General features: G+C 40.0%; 5 protein-coding genes across 6 annotated transcripts in view; 3 read left to right on the forward strand and 2 right to left on the reverse strand.

The window, feature by feature from the left end:
- The window catches only part of LOC133849345 (putative uncharacterized protein DDB_G0282129), a 41,000-nt gene that overhangs the window by 306 nt on the left and 22,211 nt on the right, over window positions 1–18,483 (reverse strand). The window lies entirely within an intron of this gene.
- Window positions 4,130–6,082, reverse strand: LOC133847414 (transmembrane protein 185B). The gene is made up of 4 exons (XM_062282441.1): window positions 5,769–6,082; window positions 5,615–5,685; window positions 4,974–5,548; window positions 4,130–4,919 (listed from the first exon to the last, which is right to left on the reverse strand). Exons 1-4 carry the CDS (start codon window positions 5,804–5,806, stop codon window positions 4,518–4,520), a joined length of 1,086 nt encoding a protein of 361 aa, XP_062138425.1. The 5' UTR covers window positions 5,807–6,082; the 3' UTR covers window positions 4,130–4,517.
- Window positions 6,225–7,486, forward strand: LOC133847415 (NADH-cytochrome b5 reductase-like). Its single transcript, XM_062282442.1, has one exon. The coding sequence runs from the start codon at window positions 6,380–6,382 to the stop codon at window positions 7,313–7,315; it is 936 nt and encodes a 311-aa protein (XP_062138426.1). The 5' UTR covers window positions 6,225–6,379; the 3' UTR covers window positions 7,316–7,486.
- LOC133847413 (band 7 protein AGAP004871) lies at window positions 7,489–11,948 on the forward strand. 2 transcript variants are annotated; one of them, XM_062282440.1, is made up of 4 exons: window positions 7,489–7,623; window positions 9,893–10,406; window positions 11,300–11,465; window positions 11,544–11,948. In XM_062282440.1, exons 1-4 carry the CDS (start codon window positions 7,545–7,547, stop codon window positions 11,721–11,723), a joined length of 939 nt encoding a protein of 312 aa, XP_062138424.1. In that variant the 5' UTR covers window positions 7,489–7,544; the 3' UTR covers window positions 11,724–11,948. The 2 variants fall into 2 exon arrangements, with proteins under 2 accessions (XP_062138424.1, XP_062138423.1); XM_062282439.1 differs by lacking the exon at window positions 7,489–7,623 and adding an exon at window positions 8,063–8,370.
- LOC133847412 (ionotropic receptor 21a) lies at window positions 13,714–18,464 on the forward strand. The gene is made up of 5 exons (XM_062282438.1): window positions 13,714–14,301; window positions 14,732–15,013; window positions 15,857–16,736; window positions 16,793–16,985; window positions 17,363–18,464. The coding sequence occupies exons 1-5, from the start codon at window positions 13,891–13,893 to the stop codon at window positions 18,189–18,191; spliced, it is 2,595 nt and encodes an 864-aa protein (XP_062138422.1). The 5' UTR covers window positions 13,714–13,890; the 3' UTR covers window positions 18,192–18,464.

The following is an 18,483-nucleotide window of genomic DNA, read 5'->3' on the forward strand; positions in this document are numbered from 1 at the left end:
TCTTCGGTAGTAGCCGGAGAGTCCAAGAAAAGATCTCAGCTCTTTTAGTGTTTTAGGGCAGGGATAGTTGGCTATCGCTGCGACTTTATTTGGATTTGTTTCGATGCCTTTATCGGAAATTACAAAACCTAGAAATTCGACTTTATTCTTCATGAACTCGCATTTATCTAACTGACATTTCATGTTGGCATCTTGTAAAGTTCGAAAAATTAACTCCAAGTTCTTGTAATGGGATTCATCATCTTTACTAAATATGATGATATCGTCTATGTAAATGAAACATATCTTACCGATATGTTCATGAAGTATGTCATCCAAAGCTCGCTGAAATATAGCGGGCGCGTTTTTGAGACCAAATGGGAGTCGTGTAAACTCATACTTTCCGTTATTGACGGAGAATGCGGTCTTTTCTATATCGGAAGGTTTCAAAGGGATTTGATGAAAACCACTTTTAAGGTCTAAAACCGAAAATACTCTATTATTGCCTAGCTGTGCAAGTACTTCACCTATCTCAGGAATAGGGTATTTGTCTGCAATGGTTACTCTGTTTATTTTGCGATAGTCTATTACGACGCGATATTTCTTTTTCCTGAAGCGTCAGCTTTTTGGGTACGATCCATACGGGAGAATTGTATGGGGACCGAGACGGTCGAATTATTCCATCTTCTAAAAGTTCTTTTATCTGTTTATTCACTTCATCTTTCAGTGACATTGGATACTGATAGAACTTGGAATATACAGGGGTGTCGGTTGATGTTCTTATTGTTGCTTGTACCTTGGTTGTGTAGGTCAGTTTTGATTTGGATTGGCGAAGAGGTTTGGAAATTTTTTAAGAGTTGGTTTAGATTTGTTTTCTGTGTTTCTGACAGGTGGCTTGTTCTTGGTACTATTGTATTTACTGCTTCGAAGATTTGTTCTTTTAAAGGGATTTTTATCTTGTTTCTGATTACCATTAGGTTTTTACTTGGATTTATTTCTGCTCTTAATTCCTTTAAGGTGTCGTTTCCTAAAATAGCATCAAAAGTTTCTAGATCTTTTAATAAGAAAAATTTCACCTCAACATCTGTTATATTGAACAAGTTGGCATTTTTGTGGTGTGTTACCAGTGTATTACCTCCTATCGAGACGGCGTGAAAAGGGTTTTATTTGGAGTGGGGTTTTCTACAAATTTCGGCTTGATGTAATTTCTATTGGATCCAGTGTCAATGAGAATTCTAATTATTTGGCCGTTCCTCAATCTACAAGTAAAGTATGGGAGAGAGGAACTCTTTACTCTAAAAATTTAGTGCAGAGTAGTCATAAAATTCGCAAGTGTCATCTTCATAGTTGTTGTCATATTGGTCTACTTGTTCTACGTATTCTTCTATTGTTTGTTCTACGTCTGCGTGAGTCTCGTATTCAGCGACTGCTTGTTCATAGTTAGTTGTGGTATCGTAAGTTTCTGTCGAAGGTTCTGTTATTTCGTCGTTGTTTGTCTGTATGTTAAAGTTTCTCTGTCGTTTCTGTCCGTCTGGTATAGGACCGGGGGTCTTTTCCCAGCTTCGAATCGTGGTCTGTTCATGTAGTTGACAAATTTCGTTTGAACGCTGGAATCCACATCCATTGGTTCTGGACGCGGTAGCGGTTTCGGGGCCATTGGCCTAGGTGGGGCAACCTGTTGAGAGGTTGTGGCAACAGTGTATTGCCGTGGGTTGGCAATTGGTTGATACCCAGAATTTGGGAAATATTGTCTTGGTAGTGGAGTTGGTGGTAGTTGTCCGTAGTGTAAGTATTGTCGTGGCTGTTGTTGTCTGAAAGGGATTGGTGGTGGTTGTCTGTTTGAGAAGATGACATTCCGTGGGGCTGGTATGGGTTTACCATTACTGTTTCTAAAATGTGTCGGATGTCCTTTAAAAGTGGCATGTTTCGACCTAAAGGTTTGATTTTCCATTTTAAGCAGAGATGTAGTGCGGTAGGTAAGTCTGCTGGTTCTTTCATGCCTAATAACCGAGGCAAGTCACCTTGTAGCCCTCGAATGAAAGTGTCTAGCGCTTTGTCTCTGTATAATTTTGTCAACATTGCTTCCCCGTTTCTGTCAATATCCATGCTACTCGTTTTATTTAAAATTAGAGACAAGTGTCTGTATACGTCTTTGTGGAAATCTTCCACTGATTGATTCGGACCTTGTACTAATGTAGTCATTTCATATTCTAGGGTTGCTATGTCTCGTTTATCTGCATAATGTAGTGAAAGACATCTGCACATGGCATCCCAGTTAAGCGGTACCTTATATGCTTCTAAAGCTTGGTCTGCACTTTTCGTTATCTTGTCTCGGATGGTGTGCAAGATATTATGATATTTGGGCGTACCTTGGTATGAGTTATATGCTTGTAAAACACGCTCTACACTTTTTTCCATGAGCTAAATTCTTCTGGGTTTCCACTAAACTCACGCAAACCTTTTGCTATGTCGGGTACTCTGTCAAGATCTGTCAAATTTCTTTGATGTTCTGGCGCAATAACATGATCTGGGAGACTTAGAAAATCTTCTACAGGATTGGTATGTTGTCTTATTAATATTGGCAATTGTTCGGCTAATATTTCGCTTATAGCGGCTGTTAGAGCGGCTCTGTTATCTTCGTTCATTGTGGGTCTGTTTTGTTGATGTTCTAAATGCCTATTGTTTTGTCTCTCAATTGAACGTTGTCTTTGTGCTTCGTTCACTTGTTCTATTTCTTCTGGATTTAGTATGGGGGGTCGAATTAAGTTATGACGATTGGCCATAAGCGATAAGATGAAATTTAAAAGCTATTTTTTGTTTTTTTTTTTTTTTTTGTTTTATATTAAAGTTTATAACCAGTGGATGGTTTTTCCTTCTACTTTGGAGGGTCCCTTGGGAATCGCAAAGTTGGAATAAGTTATATCACCGTTGTGATCTTTTTGTTTGATTTATCGCTTTACGCTTATTTATGTTATTTACTCTTTTACTATGGACTCTTTTGAGTCTTGTTTACTTTGCAATAATTTGTTTCTTTTCTTATATATTTTTTCAAAATTTTGCTTTTCGCTTTTAGTTTTATTTATTTGCTTGCGATTTGCTATATTCTATATGGACTCCTTGGAGTCTTGTGTATTTTTACACTTTGCTTTATGTTTTTATTTCCGTTTTGTTTTCTTTTCTTTGTAAAATTTCTTATATCTAACTTACATTAGCAATGATGTGGCCACCTTTCCTGATGGGACGGGGTTGTTCCTTTTGCAGCTGCTACTGGGGCTCCGTGATCCATACCTTCTGGAGAGTATTCTGAGAACGGATCTTGCAGAATATGTGGTCCACCGATGCAGTTCTCACAATCTCACCTGTTACACTAGCTAATTTAATGGCTTGGTACAGGTTTGTGTTGGCTAACTTAATTGCCGAGATTGCTTGAACTGTTCCTTCAACTGACTAATTTAATAGTCGAGAAGGTTTTGCAAATTTAATTGCTTTGGTCGCACTTGGTCGAATTAACGTCCTTTTGGCTTAGTTGCACTTCGTCAAATTAATGTCCGATTGGCTGATTGTTATTTCCCAGTGATTAATTATCACGAGCCTCTATTGGGATAATAACTTGAATTGCGCACTTAGAAACTGTTTTGTTCTGTCGATGCACTATTCGTTTTCACGCACTTAGATACGGTTTTGCTCTATCGTAACGCGATTTGACCGAAAATGTTCTTTGGCGCACTTAGATACGGTTTTGCACTATCGATACGCGAACTTTCCGGTCCCTGCTCGGGCGCCAGTTAATTATTTATTTAAAAATAATAACAAAAATATATTTGATTAAGATTCCGATTGGAACCGTTCTTTATTGAAATCAAATTAGAGACTAAAGACTAATTCTAAAGCTAGCCCTATATAAAGCTGCGAGTTTCAGCAGCGGCGTTGACAGCGCTGCTTTGGTTGGTGAATTGGGTGCAATGCTTCTTATTCTTGGAATTGCTTGCACCGGCATGTGGCGGATGTATTGGGCAACTTGGCTTGGGTCTTCTTGGAATGTTTGCAGGTGCACTCGGCGCGTGCAGGAAGTTGGTCAGACGCTGAGTCTGCATTTTGGACTTGTGGGATTTGTTGTTTGGGTTTCGAAATGTTTTGTCTGTTAACTTATATATATATATATGTATGTATATGTACACTTATTATATGCATGTGTATGTGTGTGTCAGGCTGGGATGTAAAAAGGTGACGGAGAGGCTTACAAATTAAAATTCAGTACGAATTAGCGACGGCCAATGTTTTGGTGTTTGTATATGAATATGTAAATGTATATGTATATGTATATGTTTTGTATGTATGCGTATGCCTAAAGCTAAACACCCAATAGCAGGTGTTACATATATATCTATGTATGTGTGCGGGTGTGTATGTGTGTGTTATAATTATAATTAGTATTAGTTGTGCGGCGTTTTTGTTTTGCATTACATCTCTCTAACTGTGTCTCGGTATCTCTCTTTCCATTTTGTTGTTTGCCACACTCTCTCTCTCTCTTGACCCTTTTAATCGGGTAAATCAATGCTGATGAACGGCACCACGGGCTTCATAATATCATTCTTTGCCGCCTTCTTGCTCTTCTTGTCGTGCTTGCTAAACTCGTGCAACGGCTCCGTTGCCGCTGCTGCCATATTGCTGGTGGACGACGACGATGCATCCAAGGGCACCGATTGGCCCGCATTGCTTTGCGTCTCGGCGTGATAGCTAATGTTGCCGTATTCCTGCAGGAACGGCATCGCTGACAAGAGGAATTGGCTAAACGATTTGCGTATGCCAAACCACCACATGTTCCCACCCTTGGCCGTAAAGCTGAGGATAATCAGAGCAAGTATTGAGACGAGCAACGGTGCAAATACCACAATATATGGAAATTTGATTTCGCCATCCAGTTTATCGCAAATGACCACCTGAAAAAGAGAGAACATTAAAATCATGTTGAATCACGATTTCAATAAACTTACCTGAAAGCAGAGCAGCGGCAGAACGGTGCAAATGTTGCCAACGGCCGCATTGAGCGCTGCCTTCTTCTGTTGCAACGACACTTCCGGAGTGCGCATCATAATGCCACAGAATATGATGTTGTACAGCACACTGACCAGGCTCAAGCATATCACAATCCACATGGGCACAAACACCACATCCCAATGCCAATAGACGAATTTATCCAGCTTCAGCGGCAGCGATACAAATTGCAGCGCATTCACGGCCAAAAACAATTCCAGCTCGAAGGAGCGATCGTGTTTAACGGCCCAAACACAAGCGCCCACACTGACTACAGAGCCAAAGATCAGCGGTATAAATACCAGCACCCATAGATGGCGCTCTGAAGTCAGTTTATCGCATGCGAGCAGCTCGAACATTAACAGTATCAAGTGTAACGACAGCGAGATGAGCATCGCCTTGAATTGTGTATATGAATCGCCTTCTAGGCGATAGTGTGGATAACGGCACCAAACAATGGCACCCACAATGGCGCCCAAGATGGCGGTGCACTTCCAGATCCATAATGGCGTAAAAATGGCCCAATATGGCCAATCTGCAAAGACACTTGCAATTAGTATCGCATATACACATGTATGTGTGTAAATGTGTGTATAAATACCTATGTAACCATCGAGGCGCAATGCAAACAGCGTTACGAACGTAAATAAACTGCAGTGCACGATAAATTTACTGCAATTGCAATTGAAGAAATTGAACACACAAGTGTTGCAGCATTTAACAAATTTGATAACGATTAATTTCAGATATCTTACCATGGATTAAAGTCACGAAACAGTGATTCAAGATTCATTTTCCAGCAAGCCAAGCTCAACAAGAGCTATGTGCTCGTCTAGAGTTCTCAAAATCCTTGATGCAGATGCAGACGACCCACCACTAGTTGCACATTATTTATTATGTGTGTGTTTTTGCCTTTATCCTTTTGCTATTTCCTGTTTTTGTTCGTCTGCGCGCTTTGGTAATGCGAGGGCAACAATTAAATTATTGTTACAGTTTTGTTTTTCAAAGTTTTTATTTACACACTGCGACGACACTGTTGTTAGCAAAAAGGCATACTAAGTATTTATGTTGTGTTTATCTTGCTGTCTATCAGCCTGTTATCGAGTATCGATACAGTCTGCTAGCTGACAATCGAAAGTGTTTCCCAGCTATAAAATGCAGATAATAATTATGACATTATGTTGAAAGCACGTAAAATATATTTTCAGTATAATGGTTTAATTTTAGAATCATTTTTCTTTTTAAATTTATAGAATTTTTTAATTTTGACGTAGAGAACAGCTGAGTTGTTATCGATGTGGCGGTGTGTCAACAAACCAGGAATTTCTGGTATATTTTTTAAATTTAACGTACGGTCACGCTGCTCATGGCGAGAAATAACAACGACGAGGACGACGCGATTGATCAAAGTGATTGTTGTGGCAATGGCTGCACTAATTGCATTCTCGACCACAAACCGCAGCCTAGTCAACGTGCTCAGCTGGCGGGCAAGCGCAACGTTATCCTGACCTATGCCAATTTCCGGCTGCTCAGCAATGAGGCATACAAGACGGATGCGCAGGTGCGACTGATGCATTTTGGCTATGACACTGAACATGATGCAGATGATAGCATCTTGGACATTCCGCCGGGACATCATGTGATGTTGCGCACCGATGCCACCACACCGCTTTTGCGCCCATATTCTCCATATTGGAGTGACTTTGCGGCCAAAGAGTTTAAGCTTCTCATCAAACTGCAACCAAATGGTCCGATGTCAAGTTTTTTGGCTAACTTGCAACCCTTGCAAGTGCTGCAGTTTCGCGGCCCCATTGGCGGCAATTATGTGCACGATGCGAACGCGGCGAAATGCATTGTCATCATAGCACAGGGCGTGGCCATTGCGCCCACTTTGCCCCTGGTCGCCCAGGTACTAGACAACGAGGATGACATGAATCGCATACGCCATTTAATATGCGCCCAGGACTTGGAACATGTGTACTTTCGTGAACGTCTGCTAGAGTTTGCCCAATATTGGAACTACAGCAGTTGTCTCTATCTGGCGCATCAATCATGCACCTGTTGCGACCCCAACACTCCACCAACTGATCAACCATGTGAGCAAGTAAGACGGCAGCTGCGCTACAAGGAAGCAGCGTACACTGGACGACTGGAAGCCAAGCAATTGGCTTCACAGTTGCCTGCGAATGATGCTGACAATATTGTAGTCATTATTGCTGGTCATTCCAGCTTCCAGCGGGAAATGAGCGAGCAAGTTGCTAAAGTTGCCGGCGTATCAGCTGGGAATATACATTTATTGTAAATATTGAACTTATGCATAATGAAAGCTCATAGTACACATATACATGTGTGGGTGTGTGTATGTGCATCTCTGCACATATGCATGTGTAAGTGTAACGATAGGGAGAACAGCGCGATAAGCTCGAGTGGAGATCAACTGCACGTGCTTGCGAATAAACAAGGCATCTCGTCTGTGAGTCATATTTAATTAATTTGCAATTTATAAATCTAATACTAAAGTTAAAGTTGAAATGAAAAGCATAAATAGAAGACAGTTAGTTGCTAGCAACTGCAGCGCCAATTGGTCAAAGTTATCCACAACAACAAAAGGTGAGATTTGACATTTCGGTACATTGCCAAAAAAGGTACTTTTTTGTGCCTTGACGGTACATTTGATAGAAACTGTACAAGTTGCTTAGTCTTGGTTATTCACTTACTATGAAAAAGGGTTATTTGTTGACAGTACATTTAAACCTCGGTTATTTAGTAAAAAAAAAGGGACCAAAGGAAATGACGTAGATTTAATGTGTTAATTCGTTGTAATGTAAATAAATAAAAATGCATATATTGTGACAAATGGTAGTTTTTGGAAAGCAAGAAAGGGTACCAAGCTGTCGATCACTAGCACACTTATCGCATGCTGAAGAGAGGAGTAAAGGGAGCAAAACAAAAGCTTATCGCAATTGCGAGAGGGGACTTTTGCAATGTACATAACAAAAAAGTCCCATTGAGCAGAGGCAGCGACAGCGATAGCGATAGCAAAAAGTAACGGTGCCAGTAGCACGCGGTGCATTGTGGAGTTAACGTCGTAAAGTTGAAAAATAAAATCAAAAGCGGCGATGGATCAAAAACGCATGTCCCCGATGTATGCGAATTATGAGGATTTGCGGGCATCCGAATTGCCCAGTGGCAGTTCCAATACAACAATGATCACCATTATGCCAGACCAACAGCATCAGCAGCAGCAGCAGCAACAACAACAACAACAACAGTTGCAGCAACAAATCCACAATCATCATCAAGAAGAGGGAACAAGAAGAGAACCCGGCCCACCGCAATATAGAGGATTCAAGACATGTAAGATTATCGATAGAGAGAAATATTGCTTGCACATTAATTGAAGATTAGATTGTTTGGCCAACACAAAAACACGATTTCAGTTCGCATCATAATTTCATTTTAAATTGCCTACAACCAATTGAATCGATAAGACACGCGAGTCGTTCGATATAATTGGAAACATTTTATGGGTCTGGCTCTCTTGAGATTGCACCTCCCATATTTGTACATACATATTTGATGATAGATGGATTTAGATAGCAGTTTTTATTCGTGGAACTGATGATGATGACCATTTAAGCACATTACGTTGGTTATTTGATATGTGTTCGCATTCTGGTGTGGCAAATGCAACTTCTTATCGGTGTTTATATTCATGTGTAAACAGCAAAAAGGCCCTAAATTTTTTTTTTTTTATGGCATGCATATCCGTTTATTTAACGAATTTCGTCTGCATTCTTTAATCTTAAGTCTGTACTGGCATGGAAATTGACTGTATGAGCTTTTTGATACACAATTTTATTTATACTTTTGAAACTTTGTTCGTTATAGACAGAGAAATTGATTTCATGATTGTTTTGATATTACATTTGTTTATACTTTTTACGTTATAGGAATTTGTGTATCATTGAAACAGGTTTCAGCCGGTACTAGCACAATTTATATTTATTTTCTAGTGAACTCAATTTTGGGAAAAACAAAACAAGCTAACAAACTTGAAATCGCACTAATCAAACTTAATAAAAGTTAATTACTTGCGCATTTCTCAGTCTGCTGACGCGATTATTGGGCGCATAACAAAATTAACTTTTATTTACTTTTTTTTTGTTTAACTTATTTCACAACAATTGCATTAATTGATTGATTATAGATTTTATCTATCCTGATTGACTGACTGAACTATAAGAGCCTACGGTAAAGCTAGGAGGCTACAATTTCAATGTGATTATATCGAACAATAAGGCAGTTATCTTAAATCGCAAATAAATTTTTGTATTAAAACAGTTATGCTTAGCTATCTATTGAATTCTTAATATATTTTTGGTAAATTTAAGAAATTTTTGATTGGTATAAAGACAAAAACCACTAACATAATGCGGGCTTCTATAAATCAAGTATTTTTTGACAGCGCATTGTACTTTAACTTTAGTATAGTAGTAAAGTAATATATAATTTTGTTTTTAAGTGATCGGTTGTAATATGTACTTAATCATTGTAACATCTAAGCTATAAATAGCGTGCATTGAGAGGCTTGGCAACATTTACTCTGAACACTTTCAACATGCTAAGCATGAGTCAGATCTATGGCAGCTCAATTTCAAGCGACAGTTGCAATTATTAATATTATCTGTGGCATCATATTAATGTTATACCTGGCAGTCATTAGGTAAAAAGGGTATATTTTTTTGGGTAGACTGAAGAAAACATTATATCGACTATCATTAAGGACAAAATCATAAGAAATCACTTCTAAAGTTTTCCTTTAAGGTGCAAAATAAAAAAGAAAACCATCTAAACCTTTCCTCGACTCCCTTTACAGCTGAAAACGAGCCTTTGGGCTGCATGGAATGGCTTGTCACAGTGCTGTCGATATTGGTGTTCATCGTCACCTGCCCCATTTCGATCTTCATCTGCTTCAAGGTGGTGGCCGAATACGAGCGTGCGATCATCTTTCGACTGGGTCGATTATCTGGAGGCGCACGTGGTCCCGGCATGTTCTTCATTCTGCCCTGCATCGATGAGTATCGCAAAGTTGATTTGCGCACCGTCACCTTCAATGTGCCGCAACAGGAGATGCTCACGAAGGATTCGGTGACGGTGACTGTCGATGCGGTCGTCTATTATCGCATCAGCGATCCGCTCTATGCGATTGTCCGTGTCGAGGACTACAGCATGTCCACTCGCTTGCTGGCGGCGACCACGTTGCGCAACATTGTCGGCACACGCAATCTCACCGAGCTGCTGACCGAGCGTGAGACGCTCGCCCATAACATGCAGATCACGCTGGACGATGCCACCGAACCCTGGGGCGTTATGGTCGAGCGTGTCGAAATGTGAGTGCAAAGTTTATAAATTTGTAATCTATCTGTCTGTCTGTCTGTCCATCCTTATACACAACTAGATCTTAATGAGTATGAGCGCTATAATTGGGAAATTCGTAGAATATACTTAGAATATATATATTTAAAAATTGAACCACAACGCGTCTTAAAAAATCCTAATTTCGTCCGTCCGTCCGTCTATATACACCATTATATCTCAGTTGCTATGAATGCTGTAACTAACTTTATTGAATATACTTAAAATATATTTAAAAATGTAACCACAACTCCTTAACACGCCTTAAAAAACACCCTAATTTTGATGCTAATTTCATCCGTCTATCTGTCCGTCCATCTATACAAGTCACTATATCTTAGGCGACTATATGCTATAGCTAGCAATTTGTACTTATCATATAGTTTAAAATTTAACCAAAACTCCCTAACACTCCTTAAAAAAAAGATAATTTTGATTTTAATTTCGTCCGTCTGTCTGTCCGTCTATATGCATATGCCATTATATTTCAGCGACTGCAAATGCTACAACCAGCAAATTTGTAGAAATTACTTAGAATATAGTTTATAGTTTAGAATTTAACTACAATTTCCTAACACGCCTTCAGCTACTATAAATGATATAGCTATATAATTTGTTGAATATACTTAGAATACAGTTTATAATTTAACCACAACTGCAAAAAATCTTAATTTTAATGCTAATTTCGTCCGTCTGTCTGTCCGTCCGTCTATACTAACAACTATATCTCAGCGACTATGAATGCTATAGCTATTAAATTTACAGAATATATTTAAAATATAGTTTGGAATTGAGCCAAAACACCCTAAAAGACCTTAAAAAAAAAAATTATAATAATTTTGATCAACTTGTTTCTACTGCTTTGCAGCAAGGATGTCTCGCTGCCCGTTTCCATGCAACGCGCCATGGCCGCCGAGGCGGAGGCAGCACGTGATGCACGCGCCAAAGTAATCGCTGCCGAGGGTGAAAAGAAATCGGCCACCGCACTCAAGGAAGCCTCCGATGTCATCTCCTCCAGTCCCTCAGCACTTCAGGTGCGTAATCTCTCTCTCTCTTTCTCTATATCATACTTAAATCGAATTTAATTATTATATTATTCACTCTTTTTGCAGCTTCGTTATTTACAAACACTTAGCAGCATTTCGGCGGAGAAGAACTCCACAATTGTCTTCCCGCTGCCCATGGAGCTGCTCACACCGTATCTGGCCAAATACTTGCCAATGTTGCCTCCGAAGTCGGATCTGCCCACGGATCAGCCAGCTCCATCATACTCTCAATCATCCATGCTATAAAGTTACGTATATAAAACGTATATACAAGCATGATACTTTCATTATATGTGCCTTCAATATGTATGTGTGTGTACATACGCGTATGTATTTATGGGGGAAATTACCAGAGTATTATGTGTCTATTAGTACAGCTGCATTTCTTTTTCTGTACATTTTTTTGTTTCTTTGTATTGTATTCTTTTTGTTTTATGTGAATATTGCAAAATAAATGTACTTGTATCATCATTCAAATCGCATTTTGTATTTACAATTCGCTGACCAGTAAAAGATAGTATTAAATAAGTTGTAAGTCGATTGAAGAAAATCGTGTTAAGCTAGAAAGCTGATATACCAAATTAATATACCGAAAAAATTCTAAAAATACACATCTAATTAACACTATATTCTAGAAATATACCGAATTCATATGCTAAAATATGTAAAACGATATATTTGGTGTATACCAAAACAATACTAACATGTACCAAAGGTTATACTCCATTTTAAAATATACCAAAGAGTATAAAATGTGCCAAAACAACTGCATACTAATATATACTAAAGGTTATATTTGGTATATCGATTCAAAATATAGTAAAGAGCATAAAATATACCAAAACAACTGCAGCTTTGCAATATAAAATTATTTTGTTTAATAACTTCTATTATTTTTTATATTATCGCAAACAAATTTCAAGGGACCGTAAATACTTATAATTACTATTTAAAAAATATATTATCATTCTCAACTCGTTTTGCTTCGGCAACAAAACAAACTCAACTGCAATCAGACCTCAGAATTTTACAACTTATCACTTGGGGGTTTTTACCAACAACAACTACTATAAAGCAAGCGCGACTCAAAACAGTGAGTTATTACTCATTGTGGAATGTCGTCTGTTTTTTTTATCGCATGCCTTGGGATTGCTTTAGCATTAGCAGTTAAATGAGTATTACACACTGTTAAGTCTTTAAAATAATAATTTTATCGACTGTTGAAAATGTTCTGCTATATTCATGAATGTAATAATGGCTTATCTATAAAATCGACAAGTTCCAAGTAATTCAAATAATATATACAACAGTTTGTTAATGAAGTACGTTAATAGTTTTGTATTCAATTTAAAATCAATTGAATAAATCTAATGAGCTTATCATAACTCTTTTATGAATCAAGTAAAAGGAAGAGATCGGTAGGGGGAAATTGACACCGGATGTGTAAATATATGTATGATATATGTATTTACAAATTCTGAATGGAAAGCATGAAATCCCGTGAAGGGGAAGCACTTACTCTTTATCTTTACCTACGAGTAATCGTAGATAAGCGCTGGTTGAAGTACGTGCTAAGGCTTAGCATAAAAAATGGACCCTGACAGCTTCGTTTTCGAAGCTAGTGTAGAGAGAAATTCACGACGGATGTGTAAACAAATTATATATTATATATACTTTTAATTTTTCATATTCTGAAATGAGACCTTGAAATCCCGTGAATGGGAAACACTTACGCTTTATCTACACTTACGAGTGTAAGACTACGAGTAATCGTACAAATGAATGAATGATATTTGGAATCGCAGAAACAAGGGCGTATGCAAGGGGTTTTTAAAGTAATAGGAAAATTGGTTCGCGTCTTTGATAAGCACTGGTTGAAGTACATGCTAAGGTTTAGCGAAGAAATGCTGACAGCCACATTCATGAAGTAATTTTAAATAATAATCATAAATAAAGCTACCTTAAAAGAGGGGTTAGTACAAATAATTTTATTTATATAGTATAAGAGAGAATCACTTCTTACGCCCCTGAGTCGGAGAATACAGAATATACGGTAAGTGGGTCAGTGTGAAAACCTCTTTTCTATTAGCTATCACACGCGCTTGGCCAATCAATTACGTTTTATATTGGCCATAATCGGTGGCAAGGGATTTAGCTGTGTCCACATAGAGCAGGCAGGCCAGGTGTTGGGATTGGGATTGGAATACCCAATGTGTACGATGTGCCGATGCCGATAATTTGCGATGATTTTTTCTGTTTTCTTGTTTCAGTTTGGGGAAATAATAATTAAAATAATTCGATTTAGGTGACGACCCCTTGCGTGTGCTCCACACACAAGTCACAAAAGGCAGACAGCGGGACAGAAATAAAAAGGGCAGTTGCCACATGTGGCAGCCACAATAACACTTGCAGCATGTGGCTGTGTCGGACGTGTTTGTTGTGCCTGTTGCCGCTGCTGTTGGCAATCAAAGTGCAATCATCGCAGGACTTGGAGGACGATTTTTCAGCACATTGTGTGAGTTCACGTTTGATTGAGCGACATGGCTTGAATCGCGAGATCTATGGAAACTGTGAGGAACATCAAAAACAACATCAACAACGAAGTAAACGTCGTGTGGATGCCACATTCCATGGGAATCCGAAACCACGCTCTGAGCTCTTGGCTGGCAAAATGCTCAACTTTATCAATTTCGAGCAGACCAATTCGCTGGTCTCACTCGTTAATAAGATCGCCAAGGAATATTTAGGGAAGTGTCCTCCTGTCATCTATTATGATCGCTTTGTGGCCAAATCGAAGGGGCAAATACTGGAGAGCCTCTTCAAGGTGAGTGCGGAGGTCGATGAAGGAAGAAGGATGGATGAATAGAAGTTTGATAAACAACTGACGGGAATTGGGAGGAAGGCAAGACAGCAGAGATTATGAAGAAAATGGGAAACAAATTGGAAAGCAAGATTTTTTAAGAAGAAAGAAGTTAAGAGAAGTGTTTGACAAGAGAATATTGAAAATATGTAGTTATAAATGAACTTCAAATGTGGAAAGAGTCAAGTCATTTTTTTACGAAGAAAATTAAGAAGTAAAAATTTGATAAGAGAAGATTGCGAATAGTTTTAAAGATACTGGAAGGGTTGAAAAGAACTGTTCAATAATAGACTACGGAAAGTAAAAAGTTGCGAGTCTATACATAGGAGAAAGTAATGAAAAACAGATTGATGTGTAAACAGTTTATAAATAATCTTTTTGTCATTATTTTCAGACCATACCGATAACGTTCTATCACGGCGATATCAATGAGAACTTTGAGCCAGTCAATCGAAAGTTCAACAGTCACATCGATGCCAACTGCAAGAGCTACATTCTATTTCTATCCGATCCGCTGATGGCTCGCAAAATCCTGGGTCCCCAAACCGATAGTCGCGTCGTTCTCGTCTCCAGTTCGACGCAGTGGAAACTCAGGGATTTCCTCAGCTCCGAATTGTCATCGAATATTGTCAATCTATTGGTTATTGGCGAATCTCTGATGGCCAGTCCAGAGCGTGTAGGTCATAGATAATGTTCAATTTCATTTGAATACCCTGTAAATCGATATTGAGCACTCTGATCAGATAACTAATTGAAGTCTTAACGATTTAGTTGAGTCACTTCGACGTTTTAGTTACTTCCAAAAATTGACAGGATATTTCATAGTATTTATAATTAATTTTGTAGTCAATAATACAGTTTGGAATGCACTAAGGGATCTCATCGAGCTCAAGTCGGAGTGTGTATAGTTTTGCAGCGCTTAACCACAATTTACAGGGTATTTAAGCAGTTTCAAAGACTTAATGGGTTTTTTTTTTGCTGTATAGTTTAGGAATGGGAATGCACAAATTCATACGCACAACAGCAACAGTTTATAGGTTGTTGAAAATAATTTACAGGGTATTCAGAACATTTAACAACAATCAATAGTAAATTTGCCCCTTAAATAGTAAGGTTCAGCTAGTATAAAAAGGGATCCCAAACATTTTAACGTGTTTAGCGCAAAGGTTGGTCCATTTACAGGTATTTTTCAATGGGCACCACTCATTTTTTTTTTGTTTCTTTTTTTTTGGTTTTTATACCCTTTACCCATAGGATAGAACGGTAAAGTATCTAACAGGCAGAAGGAGGCATCTCCGACACTATAAAAATATTCTTGATCAGGATGAACAGCCGAGAGGATATAGTCATGCCCGTCTGTCCGTATTAATTCCTAGATCTCAAAGAGTCCTCTATCAATATACCTATAATAGCATTGGGGATATTTTTAAAATATAAAAATTTTCAAAATGAGTAGCGGGTATCTCGCAGTCGAGCACACTCGACTGTAGCTTCCTTACTTGCTTTTTGTCCTTTTCAGGAACGTCCTTATGTGCTGTACACGCACAAGCTGTACGCTGATGGCTTGGGCTCCAATACGGGTCTGGTGCTGACCAGCTGGATTAAGGGCGCATTGTCGCGTCCCCACATCAATCTGTTTCCGGCGAAATTCCGCAGCGGCTTCGCCGGCCATCGCTTTCAGGTGTCGGCAGCGAATCAACCGCCTTACATCTTTCGCATCAAATCGCTGGACTCATCGGGAATGGGTCAATTGCGTTGGGATGGCATCGAGTTGCGTTTGCTCAACATGATAGCGAAACGTCTCAACTTCAGTGTGGACATCAATGAGACACCCATGATGCCGGGCATCCGAAGTGTGGTGGACAACATTCAGCTACAGATTAACGCCGGGGGCGTCGACATTGGGATGTCCGGCATCTATGTGACTGAGGAACGTATGCGGGACACCGATATGTCGGTGGGTCATTCCAAGGATTGTGCGGCCTTCATTACGCTCGCGTCGAAGGCGTTGCCCAAATATCGCGCCATCATGGGACCCTTTCAATGGCCCGTTTGGGTAGCGCTGATTTGTGTGTATCTCGGTGGCGTTTTTCCCATTGTGTTTACGGATCGTCTGACGTTGAGCCATCTGCTGGGCAATTGGGGTGAAATTGAGAATATGTTCTGGTATGTCTTTGGCATGTTCACAAATGCATTCACCTTCACCGGCAAATACTCGTGGAGTAACACGCAGAAGACGTCGACTCGTCTGCTCATCGGTGCCTATTGGCTGTTCACCATCATCATCACATCGTGCTACACTGGCTCCATCATTGCGTTTGTCACTTTACCCGCATTTCCTGACACCGTCGACTCGGTCACCGATCTGTTGGGTCTCTTTTTCCGCGTCTGCACGCTGGGTAAGCGAAACAACATTCCGAAATCAAGCATAACTCTTATGTTTTGATTCATTTAGATAATGGTGGCTGGGAGTCATGGTTCAAGAGCTCTACACACGAAGCAACCTCCAAGTTGTATAAAAAGATGGAGTTTGTTGGCTCGCTAGAGGAAGGCATTGGCAATGTCACGCAGAGTTTCTTCTGGAACTATGCTTTTCTGGGCTCTAAAGCGCGTCTCGAATATCTGGTGCAATCCAACTATTCCAATGAGTAAGCAGAAAACACTTTTCAGCAAGTTGACAGCTTTGAAGCAGCAGCAAGTTGAAAGCACTGCAGTAGTAGGAAGCACTGCAGCAGCAGCACTGAGATTGCAGTACTGCAGCAGTAGCAAGTTGACAGCACTGGAGCAACAAGCTGACAGCACTGCAGCAAGAAGTTGACAGCACTGCAGCAACAAGTTGACAGCACTGCAGCAACAAGTTGACAGCACTGCAGCAATAAGTTGAAAGCACTGCACCAGCAAGTTGACAGCACTACAGCAACAAGTTGACAGCACTGCAGCAACAAGTTGACAGCACTGCAGCAATAAGTTGAAAGCACTGCACCAGCAAGTTGACAGCCGTTAACCCAAGCGTTTTTACTTGCAGAAATCTCTCCCGTCGTTCGGCATTGCATCTGAGCGAGGAATGCTTTGCGCTCTTTCAGATTGGATTCCTCTTTCCACGCGATTCGGTGTACAAGCGCAAGATCGACTCGATGATCATGATAGCACAGGAGAGTGGTTTGATGATCAAGCTGGGACACGAGGTCAGCTGGGCGATGCAACGCTCGTCAACAGGTCGCCTGCTTCAGGCGAGTGCCAGCTCCTCGCTGCGCGAAATCATTCAGGAGGAGCGTCAATTGACCACCGCGGATACGGAGGGAATGTTTCTGCTGATGGGCATCGGGTATTTCATGGGCGCCATGGCGTTGCTCTCAGAGATCGTCGGCGGGATAACGAACAAGTGCCGTCAGATTATCAAGAGATCGCGCAAGAGCGCATCGAGCGCCTGGTCATCGCATCACAGCTCCGCCGTTGAACGCACCGCAGTCGAACAGCAGGCACATGATGTGCGGAAGGCAGCGCGTCGACATGCCGCCGAGGAGGCCAATCAACGCATGGGTTTCGGCATGCGTGAATTCAATTTGACACGGCGCACACTCCGCGAACTCTACAACACCAACAATCGCAATGAATCGACGGCCGATCCCGAGCCCGATTCCGAGGCGGATCAACGCGACGTGGAGAGGCAACAGGAACAGCAGCATGAACATCAAGAGCTTATGGATGAGCTGCCGCATGATGTCTACGAATCGCTGGAGCAACTAGATGATTATATAGCTAACTTGGAGTCGATTGCCGAATGCAGCCCCGAATTCGATGAAGATGCTGTGCTGGGCTCGGAGCACGAGCCAGATATTAATAGCAATGAGTGAAGCAGACATATAAAAACATAATCTAGTTTCGTAAAAGTAATCACGATTATGAAATGTTTGGGAATCTTTACGAAATTAAATCAAAACTGACAACAATTCATTTAAAATTAAGACACAAATTTGATGAGCTACCGACTAGATTACAAATGATTCTTGATGCAAAGTTTATCAACCAGAACTTATCAATTTATCAATGTTTATCTTTCAATTTCCCAATATCTTCACTTCGTTTCATATAGCAAAATAAATGAAAATATTAATCCTGTACATTCCGAATAATAAATTTCGATAG

The sequence above is a fragment of the Drosophila sulfurigaster genome, chromosome X, assembly GCF_023558435.1.
Source record: "Drosophila sulfurigaster albostrigata strain 15112-1811.04 chromosome X, ASM2355843v2, whole genome shotgun sequence".
In the NCBI taxonomy this organism is placed as follows: domain Eukaryota; kingdom Metazoa; phylum Arthropoda; class Insecta; order Diptera; family Drosophilidae; genus Drosophila; species Drosophila sulfurigaster.